We start from the raw sequence: 13,120 nt of genomic DNA on the forward strand, positions 1-13,120 counted from the left end.
CCAGATGCTCTCATTTTTATTCAATAAAACGAATATAATATCTCAGTAACATATCTGTACTTGTAGCTTTAATTAAGATGGTGTTAATCCAAGTCCAGCCACCGCAACATTTAATACGACGATCAGAAACATGATATTCATGCTGATCTCGTCGCACCTTTCTACACTCTGGCATGGCGAACAGGGACAAATAATACCTTTTGCTGTAACAGCTTGGACATTTGTGTCAGAATTTGATTTTCCTTCCAAATCCGATTTCTTTTTATGTTCCAGCTCCGCCTCCCTTTCCTTTCTCCATCTTTGAATCAGTAAAAAACCAAAGACGATGTGTGACAGGATGGACAGACAAATCATGATGATTAAGGGCCAGTAGTAAGTGTTTTGTGAGCCCCCTTCTATAACGGCACGTAGCTGGGAGGCATTGGCAGCCAACACCGATACATCACACAGATTCTGAACAAATGTCCGTCTCTCTGAGAATAGATTTCTAGAAGGTGACTTCTTCTGTTTTCCGTCCTTAACCTACAATACATTTCATTCAGTTAAAAAATCAAGATGTTGCATTAGTTCAGTAAAAATATTTTCAGTTTGCTTTAATTACATTTCTTTTTATACAATAGAATCAATTATTTGCCAGTATTTAAGATTAAATTGTAAACGTGTAATGCAGTTTGGAGAGTGACTGGCGAGTGGAGGTATTGAAAACTTACATCTTCTACTAACGTTGGATTTCTGAAATCTAATTTGTCGTTCTTGTCTACTGACATCTAGGAAATAATAAACATATTAAATTATGCATAAAAATATAAACAAGTTTACTTTAAACTGAAAATAATGTATAAAACTACAATTTGAAAAACTACTTACATTTGAACAGTTGTTATCACTGTTTATTGAGAAAGCGTCACTTTCTTCTGGCCTTGTATCTATCATTACAGCTCGTTTAATTTGCTTTTGTTACTGAACATTCTGTTATACAATATGCTAAATACATGTATATGCTTCAATATCTGGAATTTATATCAAATATGATTTTGACTTAGGTCAGGAAATCATAAAGTATAATAAAATATATGAAATTGGAAAACATTGTCAACCTCCGCTGACAATGGTTTTCCTTGGGGTGTCAATTTCAAATGTTACCCTCCAAAACAGGCACCATTTATATAATACAATATGCTAAATACATGTATATGCTTCAATATCTGGAATTTATATCAAATATGATTTTGACTTAGGTCAGGAAATCATAAATTATAATATATAAATTGGAAAACCAATGAAATGAATAATGCCCTCTTAGATTTTTCCCGCCTCGTGTTTTTTACTAACGGCCACGATTTGTTTTTTAAAAGTGTGCATTTTTTTTTAAAGTTCCTACAACTGAATGTAAGAATTGTAAATTGTTTTCATGAAAAAATACAATAACTTTTTCTGTATGGACATGTATTGTGTGAAATTATTTTGAGTAGTATAGTTTTATCAGGATAATCTTTAGTGGACTTTTGTAAGATTCCACTAACAGAGACGGGGTTGCATGTGAGGACAGGGTGCATGAGTTTGGAAACCAACAACTTTCAATTTCAAAATAGTTTAACAAAAATATCCAACCTAGGAAAACCTTATTGCATCTTTTTATCATAAGGAAGAGCAGTCTCCTACAGTGGGTTGAATATATCGTTTGGTATCATCCCGCCCCTAACTTCAGAATCCTAACTAGGATTGTGCTTTTGCAAGATGATACTTACAAGACCACACAAAGAACTAAATTCTGAATGCTTGGAAAGGGAGGTGTGACCTCCACATTCTGTTTTAGAGACGCATAAAAACAGCCTGATACATAGAGTTGAACTTTGATATTTTAAACTGATATCTTGAATACAAGAATATTTAAAATAGAGTAGAAATCCCAAACTCTTCTACTTTATTTTTTTAAACTCTAACTACTTCGAGTAAGTAACACGCAATATCATATGAAGGAAATTACGGTTAGGTTTACCAATCAACAATAGCAACGGAATATTGTTCATCAGGTGAAAAACCACAGTTACAGTCGGGGTCAAAATAGTAGTTTATTTGTTAAAGTAGAAAAAATACTGACTTTCACATTTGAAGTGTTTTGTAAATGAAACTCATTATTAATTGCTTTAGAAAACAAACATATCCATCGCTTAAACCCGCAATATCAGATCACGTGATTCAATTGGTTTTATAGAAATTCAAACTTTCGTTTCGAAAGTGCTCGAGTTAGATATGAATACTGCCTTCCAAAAAATCGCCTACTTATGATATTACATTATCTCCTTTTCCTGTGCATGTGACTACTATCAAAGTAATACACAACACTTGAGGATACATTGAGGTAATGCAGATAGTTGGAGATTTATGGTTATTTATCACTCATACATGCACTTTTGTATACGGATAATTTTCAGTATTATAAATTATTTCATTAAATTGTAAATTAATTTAATCTGATTCGGTGGGGACTCTTTGTTTAGAAAACACTATTGTCCTCAGAATGATAAATCCACGCCCTCCATAACTTAGCAGCAGTCAACATTATACATTTATTGACTAAGTTCGAGGACAACATGCGTTTTGTAAGACCCAAGAACCAAACAGCTTTGATAGAGGGTCGACAAAACACATTTTGTCCAAGAACACAGTCAATAAATGTTTTGTTATACCTTTTATTATTTTTTGACATGCGTGTATCTTGCACTGTCTTCTGTGATGTATTCTAAAGTTAAACTTAGAAAATTCCGTCACCGTCGAACGCCATCAAATACAAATGATATATAGATCCGCCTATTGTGTGACGTAAGCGGTCCAAGATCTCACTCAGCGGTCAAACATCGATTTTTTTACCGCTCAGTAAAACATTAGAAACGTTAGACATTTCTCATACAGATTTGTACGGGAAAAATACTTGATTAAGGATGATACATTGTACATGTACACGTATATCCAAAAATTTTGAGTGTGCAGAAATGAATTCAAAGTCCACTTATATATACATTATGATACAGAATTATGAATACTGCATGTAATTGAGACTAAAGTTAAAAATGATCATCCCTCCAAAACCATGGTCAACCGCATCTGCACTTTGGTCAGCCATAGTTTCCTTGGAGTGAAAATTTTCAGTAATCATAAACTACTGGTTATATATTATATAAGAATGACAAAAGATTATGAAATAAATCTTTGTATTGGACGGATTTTATTGACAATTTAGCTATAGGATAATTTGTAGGTACATATATCACAGTCTCCTAAATTCATAGAAGTTAAGATTCCGAAGTTATATCAACCAAGTCACTTAAAACCTCCAAATCACGTGATACAGGTGTCTTCAAATTATCACTGATCCGGAAAATTTGTATACATCCTGTGGAATCTCCTGTAGCAATCAAATTGTGTCTGAAAAAAACAAAACAATTTCTTAATGAAGTTAAAAAAAATGAGATAATTTTAATCTTTGTGTTTATTTTTAAGCCCTTGTAATCAAAGATTTGGGGGTATATTATATAGTTTTTGTCTTGTTTGTTCATTCATCTAGCTGTCTGTCTGTTTGTCCACAAAAACTGTAACCTTGCTCATAACATTTGATTGGTTGAAGCTATTGCTTATCCCAAATACATGTATGTATTTCTTGTGTCAAGGCCTTTTTTGGGTACCAGTGTATTTGACCTCTTGACCATGACATCAGAGTTTGACTCACTTTTGCAAAATATTACCAAACTTTAACCTTGCCCATGCTTTTTGAATAGCTATTGCAAAGGCTCTCATACTTCACATATATATTCACATTGAGACAAGACATGGATATAAATGATTTTAATTTTTTGATCTTGACCTTTCAGTTTGACCCACTTTTATTATCTTTGATCTCGACCATAACTTTTGAACAGCTGGTACTAGGGCCTTCATATTTCACAGGTTAATTGCCTATGACAGGGCCTTTCTTGGGTCACCAAGAATTTTTACCATTACAATAGAGTTTTACACGTACATCCTTCTGAAAAACTTAAACCTTAGCCCTAACTTTTGAATGGTTGGAGCTTGGGCTTTATAGTCTCACATGTGTATTTCTTAAGACATGACCATTCCCTGGATACTAACAATTTTTACCCTTTTACCTTCACCTTGAAGTTTGACTCATATTTAAAAAAATAACCTTGGTCATAACTATTGAATGGTTGGTGCTTCATCTTTCATATTTATTAGGTACAGATGTATATTAATTGTTAATTGAGACAAGTCCTTTCTTTGACTAACAACACTCTGATCTCTTTACCTTGAGTTTGACTTTTAATTGAGAGACTTTAACCTTCACCTAGAGCTGACATCTTGTCGTATCAGTGTTTCATAAAAATTCTTGTTTTTTATATCTGTACATGTTCATTAATGAAACCTTTTATTATTGCCATCAAATGAAGCTCATTTTCTCAGTAATTCTAATTTACAGTGTACTGTTGCTTATTCTACAAATAACATGTACAACCTTCTTCTTCTTGCAAATCTCAATCTATATCCATATAAAAACTTGCCATCCATTGTGGTTATGCCTTCAGCAATCTTTTAACTCTTTTACCTGTGGAATGCTTGTGCATACCAATATGATTGACAACATGCCATGCCTCTTTGAGAAGATAATTTTTAAAGGATTTTCTTACATATTTTTCTGTGAAAAGTGTTGCCTTTAATTTGCCCAGTCCTGTTCCACTGTGGCAGTGATGTTAATAAATGTCTAAGTATTCATATATAGTGAGTACATATAAACATGTGTCTACTTACTGATGAGGGTTGAACTGACAGGTAAGTACAGGTGCCTTAATGTTCCCTATCTGCCCGCCAGCCTCCAGCTTATACACAGGGACTGGTTGATTCTGGTTCAGGTCATACAGTAGTAACAGACCAGTGTCTGTAGTGGCCGCAAACAGGGCTGGACGACTGAATGACCACTTCACGGAATAAATCACCCCCTCCCCTGGTTCAATGGTCATTATTGGCTGTTTCTGTATCATGTAAGATTTTGAAATTTAAAATAAGCTCTTAAAATTTAATATGTGGGATAAAAATTCATCAATGCAGGCAATGAAAGACAAAATTAAACAAAAATGTCATAGAAACAATAATCAGTCAACAAACTACAACAACAAAGCTAGCTATACCATATGTTAAACTAAAAGTAGGGCTCCAAACATTTCGTGTACATGAAAATAGGAAAAAAAGACTATCATAGATAAACCAAAATTAAATGAGAAATACCTGAAGCATATTATACAGACGTAATGTCTGGTCCATGGAACAGGTTAGAAAAGCATTCCTATGGAAGGGAGAGAACTCTGCTGAATACACAGGTCCGTAGTGATAGGCGTATGTGAAAGTCACTGGAGATCTAAGCTGGACAGATGATATAATATTACCTGTAATTAGAAAATGTTTAAAAATCTCTGATCTACACTTAAGAGCCTTATCCCTTTAACTCAAAATTGTTTTTTAAAAAAGACATAAAGTTAAAATGTGATATGTTAGACCGGTTCCATGAATTTTACTAAAAACTGACATGTTTATAATACAGAAAAATTATGATTCCCAACATTTGATACACATATAAGCAAAAATTTTAATGACAATGCATCTAGATAGTCAGAATAAATTCCAATAAAAACATCAATTTTCTTATTAAGGATTTATTTATTGAAAAGTAGTATATGAATAGAGATACATTACAATATTTAGAACAAGAAATCCAGAAAATGTTAATAATGCATATACAAACATTACGATGAGTCAACTGAAAGCAAAAACTTCCATCTCCAAGCAAAAAACATATTTTAATTATTTTCTACCATATTCAAAGATATTTTGAAATAGATGTATTTATAAATGCGCACACATGTACATGTATGTGAAATTTAGTAGCTCATACAATAGAATACAATTTTAACTTCAGAACATTTTTCCCTTTCAATCTAGGATTTTTTTTATGTATACTCTTCTACTGGTAAATGAAAACATGTAAAAAAAAAAAAAAAAAAAATGAAATACTGATATTTCATGTCCCAAATGTACATTGATTATTTAAAGAAAACTGAATTTTTTTTATAATTTTTATGTATATAGTTAGGACAACTATATACATAAATATTTCATTACATAAACAAAAAACACTATATTTAAGGCAATCACTCACATGTAAATATATTATAATTGTATCACTAATACGAATAGATACATGTTTGTGTGAACACTGCAGTCTTACCATCCCTGATTCGGTATGTTTCACTGCCACCTAAAGATTAGACAACTCTGTAAAACATTTCCTAGTAAACACTACTCCATGTACCGTCCCCTTAATTTATTTCATTACTATTAACACTTCAAACACAATAAACAGAAAAACCAAAATATTCTAAACAAGAGGCCCAGGGGCCACATCGCTCACCTGAGCAAATCAGCTAGGAAAAAGCACAAATGAGATCAGAACTGAAAAGTTTACTGAAGGGGGGGAGGGGGGCTTGAATTTAATACTACTTGAGAATACCTTCATATTAATACAGCATATTACTTTGCTGTTCTTGACAAAAAGATTTTTTTTAAAACATTTCCTTCCTATATATATAACTTCATAAAAATTTGAATTTAATTTCCCATTGTTTCCCTCACTACCCCAAAGGGCCATGATTTGAATGAATTTAAATCAGGATTTGAACAAACTTAATTCTACACTACCCGAAAATGCTTCTATATAAGAAAAAGTTTTTTAAATATGTATTTTAGTGTAAAACTTGGATCTCCCATTGTGACCCCACTCTATCCCTGGGGAATATAATTTGAACAAACTATAATCTAAACTACCTGAGAATGATTCCTTATAAATATCACTAATGATGGCTTTGAAGTACTTGAGAAGACCATTTTTAAAGATTTCCCTATCTAGTCCTATGTAAAACTTTGATCTGCAATTTTGGCCCCATCCTACCCCTGGGGGTCATGACTTGATCAAGCTTGAATCTACACTACCTTGAGGATGATTTCACATGAGTTTCATCTTTCCTGGCCCAATGTTTCTTGAGAAGAAGATTTTTAAAGATTTTTCCTATATATTCCTATGTAAAACTTTGATTGGCCATTGTGGCCCCACCCTACCCCCGGGGGTCATGATTTGAACAAACTTGAATCTACACTACCTGAGGATGCTTCCACATGAGTTTCATCTTTCCTGGCCCAGTGGTTCTTGAGAAGAAGATTTTTAAAGATTTTCCCTATACATTCCAATGTAAAACTTTGATCGGCCACTGTGGCCCCACCCTACCCCCGGGGGTCATGATTTGAACAAACTTGAATCTACACTACCTGAGGATGCTTCCACATGAGTTTCATCTTTCCTGGCCCAGTGGTTCTTGAGAAGAAGATTTTTAAAGATTTTCCCTATATATTCCTATGTTAAACTTTGATCGGCCATTGTGGCCCCACCCTACCCCCGGGGGTCATGATTTGAGCAAACTTGAATCTACACTACCTGAGGATGCTTTCACATGAGTTTCATCTTTCCCCCAGTGGTTCTTGAGAAAAAGATTTTTAAAGATTTTCACTATATATTCCTATGTAAAACTTTGATTGGCCATTGTGGCCCCACCCTACCCCCAGGGGTCATGATTTGAACAAACTTGAATTTACACTATCTGAGGATGCTTCCACATGAGTTTCATCTTTCCAGGCCCAGTGGTTTTTGAGAAGAAGATTTTTAAAAGATGCCATTAATTTTTCATTAATTCATGATTATCTCCCCTTGGTAGAGGGCATGGCCCTTCATTAGAACAAATTTGAATGCCCTTCACCTAAGGATAGTTTGTGGCAAGTTTGGTTGAAATTGGCCCAGTGGTTCTTGAGGAGAAGATGAAAATGTGAAAAGTTTACGACGACAACAACGCCGACAACAACGACTACAACGACGACAGACAACGGACAAATTTTGATCAGAAAAGCTCACTTGAGCCTTCGGCTCAGGTGAGCTAAAAAAATAAAGATCAGCTCGAAAGGAAGAATACTAATGTAACTTGATAAAGTAAAAACATATTCTCAATTACTTACAAGCCAGAGTAAGAGGGAAAGGAAGGGAAAAAAAAGTTTTTAAAAAAAGTAAATGTACATACTCCCTGCTGGTTCTCCACGTGCTGACATGGAACATTTAAACACTGCCCCGGGCTCCGAGCCAATCACAAAACTCTCCTTGTTCTCGGCATTGTACGAGATACAGGTCACGCCCACCTCCTTGTCGCTTCGCATGCTTCGGGATTTACGTAATTGTGTGGGGAGATTCATGTTCATCAAAACAAAACTACAACATGCAAAACACTGCTCTAAGAACATTAAAATATACATTTCCCTATCTCTGTTTTGTAGTCTCTTGTCATGCATGTTGAAACATAATATCTATAGTTATTTCAAATCTAAGCCACATGATTCAAGACAGCATAAAGTATCAAATGTGCATACCATATGGCATATTCTAACTCCTATTTCAATTGATACTGTATCATAAAAATCTTACCCATCATGCAGTTCTATCTGCTTTGTCTTCCTGTCCATTTTCCAAACGAGCATTTTACCATCACTGCTTACACTGACAAGCTATTTAAAGACATTGAACCTTGAATGTTTGATACATGCATTTGGTCTGCTTCAATACTTGAAAATTGTATCAAAACACACCTTTTCCAAATCACATTTCAACAATTAGGGTTCATGACAATTTTGTCATGACACTACATTTTATGTATCAGAATAGCCATGAAATTTCAAAATAAGGTCAATGTGACTTCAACTAGATCTACAACATACTTTTTTTTTTCTCATGAAGCATGTATTAACAATGTTTTTTTTAAATTCTAAGTCTTAGAGTCTGCAAAAATTGAATGATTTGGGCTTTAATTATTAGCTGTCTTGTAAAATGCAAGATGCATTGTTTTTACAAACATCTGATTCATCAATAACAAAGGCTTTACATGGCATGGAACATGTAAGTATCTTTACTTTCAATAGTAAATACATGTACTAGACATGTCTGGCCTTACCAAGTATTTGTTCTTTTTAAGTGATGATGTGTCTGATGCCCATATGACCTTAGAAACTGGTTCCCTGTGCGAGTCATCACCAAGTCCTGAAGACGTCAACACCATGTCATCATCACGACTCAAGTCCCACACAATCACAACACCTAAAACATAGGTAAATCGGAGTATATTGATTGTGAATCTACTGAAAATGACAAAGGAAATTTAGATGGCTAGGACATTTCCTTAGAATGAAAAGATAAAAAGTTCAATAAGTCGATCTTCACATGACTTGGGGAGAGGCAGAAACTAAAGCCATGACGAGAGCTGAGTGTCAATGTTTTGTGTTTATCTTATGCTTCATTGTGAGTAAAGAGGATAGACATGCAGGTATAACATGTGTAAACATTTCTATCCAGAAACCAAATCATTAAAATCTTTAAAAAATGTACAATTCAATGTAAAGATCAGTCTATATCAATTATTTATTTTGGTGCATGTTTCTTTAATCTCACCATTATAAGTTCCTCCAGCTATCAGGGCTGGGTTTGTGGGGTGGAATGCTGTACACATCAAACAACTCGATACCTCAAGAGTTGTGTCTGGTTTGTTTTCATCAAGATTGCGTCGTTCTAAATTCCACGTGCAGAGAGATGTTTTATGAGTACACCAGTCTTCATGATCAAATCTCCCATAGCTTTACCTTGTTAAGGACACGAGGTAAACACTCAAAATATAAATGGTCCAATTCTTAAGTTTTGTCAAAATTAAGATAAAACATAATCAATATTTTAGAAAAAACGTAAAGGATACGAAGCCGCTATTACTGCCCCTGTTGAGTTCCAAGACAAGCCTGTAATCTGAAACTAGTAAATATAAATGTTCATTAATTCATCCATTACATTTAAACATATCAAACTGACAGTATATATATTTTCAGTATTTCAAAAATTCATATTTGTAATACATATAAATATAAAATAAATTTTCATTGATGTCCTTATTGGTTACCTGTCCCTCGTGTGCGGCATTGGTGAGCTTGTGGATAGTTGACATTGTGGATGATCCTTCATCCCAAGACACCTCATAATCTAACAGTAAAACATGCAAAGCTTACAATAAACATAGCACAGTCTTGCATCATTTTTAATTCCCTCAAAACTTGTCTACTATAAATTAAAAATTAATATATGATATATGTATGTATTGCTAATAATTTAAGCAATAAAGTTTATTCATTCCAGAATGTAAGTAGTTTTACTAAGTACTAAAGAGTAAATAATCACTTCATTAAATTGGAGGAAAAAAGTGTGCAAAGCAATTGTCTCAAAAAAATGCTTACCATCAAAGGCATGGCTTTTTAAGTTCATTTCTAGCTGTTTACGCATAACAGGTTCGACTCGCTGCAAAAATTCTGCCAGTCTTCCAGAATCATCCTTTGCAAAGCCTGTAAACTTATCACTGTCATCCTCAGTCTGGGTCTAAAAATAAACACTTAACAGGTTACTGACAAACCTGAAATAAACTTCAATTTAATTTAACTAAAATTAATTTAATTTAATTTAACTTTTTTATTTGACACATATTTTAAGTTTCCCATAGCAAAACATGGACATTGCAATTATATTTTTACCTATGATGTCACATGTAGAAGCTTCTGGATAACGTTTGATAGGACGAGTTATTCCTCTTTACACATTACCGTAAAACAATATATAGCAACACCTGGACATTATGGGAGGCGGGGGTATCATTTAGTGAGCTCATTGCTCACAGTACCTCTAGTTAAACAAGATAATTTTTTGATGGGGTGGGGTGGGGTAACAGTATGGTGATGGTCCGTCCTAAGCACAGAGGCTTGCTCCAGATGAGCAATATTTATTTATTTAAAACCATATACATGACACTAAAGTTTAAGTATGATGTACATGATTTTAAAATTAACTAGAGGTATTGTGAGCAATGAGCTCACTAAATGATACCCCCTGCCTCCCATATAGTTATAACTGATAACAAAGTCCATGTTTTGCTGTGGCCGGGAAACCCAAAATATGTGTCGGATCAAAAAGTAAAATAGGAGGTGCACAATGGCAAAATGTAATAAAGATTCTGTGAAAGTTTCATTAAATCTCAATCATTGGTATAGGAGGAGTTTCGGATAAGAGATGGGTACCCTAAAGCATAACAGACAGATGGACGGACGGACATACAGCTAGACGGACGTACAGATGGACGGACATACCGATTACAGTATACCCTCCCACTTTTCAAGCGGGGGGTACAATAATAATTATACCCTGGGAGCACAAGCCCCCGAAACATGGTTTTATACAATGTAATTATGTTAAAAATCAGCTGCAGAGCTGTGGCTCTCCAAAATATATATTGATACTCAGAGAGGCCAGAGAGCTACAGTGCTATCCATTTTATAAAACTGTATATTTATTGCACACATATAAGTGTGCTGTTCCTCTATTTATTTCTCCATGTTTTTAAAACTGTCATCTCAAAATATTAATAACCTTGTGTTCCTAACATATTCTTTCAATATTTCCACACCCAAACATTTCATATAATTGTTGTTGATATTATCCCTCCTGGCCCTGAAATTGAGATCAATGAAAATTTCGTATATTTATACTGCCATTTTGGTTTGTATGATAATTCGGTCCAATGTGCAGCACTTCATGCAGATGTTAACTATTAGATTACTTGATAAAGGAGTAAGGAATTTGTTTAAATCTAGATTTTTGCAATTGAGGTAAGAATTTGGAAGACTAATTAATCCAGAACCTTGAAGCGCAACTTGTTGTGTGCAATAAATATTCAGTTTTTTCAATGGGTGGCACTGTAGCTCTCTGGTCTGTCAATATATTTTTTTTTTTCGGAGAGCTACATTTCTGTAGTTAGAAATGAGAATTCTATTATTCTACATAATTTTACAGGAGTTGCTCCTGTAATTACAGTGAGGTTAAACTATTTTCTTCGAAGGAAGTTTCACTGATATTTATATTTAGATTAATTTTAAGGTCTCACTTGAAAAAAAAAAATTAGACTATCAAACAGTGTTGACTAACTAGTTCTTAGCAGGTCATACCTCAACACGCACTGCTCAAAACACAGCATTGTAGAGCTGTCAGGCTGTAGTACATGTAGGCCTAGCCTGTATATTTCAAAAAGAACAAAATCTACACCAACCTTCACAGTTTTGTATTTTACTGATTGACATGCCACTTCTTCATACACAAGATCAGCAGTCTGACATCCACTACTGGCCAACGATCTGCAGAAAAATTATGGAGACACTCAGACAGGGAATGATTAGGCTATAGACAGGGACCTATATATAGTATATAGGTCCCTGGCTATAGAATAGATTTCAAAATACTTTAGGTTAACATTCACTTTAAGCACACAAGAAGAAATAAATGAATTCAGCATCAGTTTACCTTTCTTTCTTCCAGTTTGATTTAAATGTTACTGCTTCGAGTGCTATATCAGTAAACATATTTAAATGATTTATAATTTTAAGTTTTGTTTACGTTAGCCACCATCACCGGAATGTTGAATTAAAATTTTACGAAATCTCGATCCCGAGCAAAATAGCAAGAAACGTACGTATTGGTCATGAAAACACAGCACAAGTCAATAAGTGAGAATTTGTCTAAGGACCAAACATCAGAAAGACAATTTGTTGTAAATTAAGGGTCATTTTGTACGGTAACAACATTTGTCAATGCATGTAATTTGTATTTGAAGTGGAAATACACTGTAAATAAAATGTACATGTTTATAGAAAAAGACAAAATATATAAAACCATAACGCTACAGATCTGCAGCTAATAGAAGACAGTCTTATACTCTCTTTCTCTTTCCATATATCTCTCGCATCTTCAGAAACAATTTGAAATTCGTGTGTTCTAAAAAGGTTATAGCAATTTTAATTTGCGATTCAAAAGTTTTGTTGCCCAGCAAAGAGTAGTTTTAAGAGAGACCAATAAAAAAAAATTTAAAAAGAGTTTTAAAATGAAAAAAAACTTTTTCAATTCTAC

The 13,120-nt window shown here is 33.9% G+C and overlaps 2 protein-coding genes across 2 annotated transcripts; both read right to left on the reverse strand.

Moving 5' to 3' along the window:
* On the reverse strand, nt 1-1,032 carry LOC134240314 (ninjurin-1-like). The gene is made up of 3 exons (XM_062722419.1): nt 868-1,032; nt 711-767; nt 1-522 (listed from the first exon to the last, which is right to left on the reverse strand). The coding sequence occupies exons 1-3, from the start codon at nt 931-933 to the stop codon at nt 73-75; spliced, it is 573 nt and encodes a 190-aa protein (XP_062578403.1). The 5' UTR covers nt 934-1,032; the 3' UTR covers nt 1-72.
* Nucleotides 1,033-3,203: 2,171 nt separating this feature from the next.
* Nucleotides 3,204-12,627, reverse strand: LOC134240282 (cytoplasmic dynein 2 intermediate chain 2-like). Its single transcript, XM_062722385.1, has 12 exons — nt 12,518-12,627; nt 12,267-12,351; nt 10,411-10,549; nt 10,080-10,159; nt 9,882-9,934; nt 9,584-9,765; nt 9,090-9,232; nt 8,567-8,646; nt 8,169-8,353; nt 5,278-5,435; nt 4,804-5,024; nt 3,204-3,426 (listed from the first exon to the last, which is right to left on the reverse strand). The coding sequence occupies exons 1-12, from the start codon at nt 12,574-12,576 to the stop codon at nt 3,294-3,296; spliced, it is 1,518 nt and encodes a 505-aa protein (XP_062578369.1). The 5' UTR covers nt 12,577-12,627; the 3' UTR covers nt 3,204-3,293.
* Between the last annotated feature and the right edge of the window lie 493 nt (nt 12,628-13,120).

The sequence above is a fragment of the Saccostrea cucullata genome, unplaced genomic scaffold (assembly GCF_032062105.1).
Source record: "Saccostrea cucullata isolate Sc308-1 unplaced genomic scaffold, CSIRO_AGI_Scuc_v1 ctg43, whole genome shotgun sequence".
Taxonomy (NCBI): domain Eukaryota; kingdom Metazoa; phylum Mollusca; class Bivalvia; order Ostreida; family Ostreidae; genus Saccostrea; species Saccostrea cuccullata.

Coding starts and splice junctions, on each gene's coding strand:
- LOC134240282 (XM_062722385.1), bottom strand. CDS start 12,576: ATGTTTACTGATATAGCACTCGAAGCAGTAACATTTAAATCAAACTGG. Junction 10,160..10,410: donor AAAAAGCCATGCCTTTGATG/GTAAGCATTTTT, acceptor TTTTACTGTTAG/ATTATGAGGTGTCTTGGGAT. Junction 3,427..4,803: donor TGTCAGTTCAACCCTCATCA/GTAAGTAGACAC, acceptor TGTTTTTTTCAG/ACACAATTTGATTGCTACAG.
- LOC134240314 (XM_062722419.1), bottom strand. CDS start 933: ATGATAGATACAAGGCCAGAAGAAAGTGACGCTTTCTCAATAAACAGT. Junction 768..867: donor GTGATAACAACTGTTCAAAT/GTAAGTAGTTTT, acceptor ATTATTTCCTAG/ATGTCAGTAGACAAGAACGA. Junction 523..710: donor ATCCAACGTTAGTAGAAGAT/GTAAGTTTTCAA, acceptor AATGTATTGTAG/GTTAAGGACGGAAAACAGAA.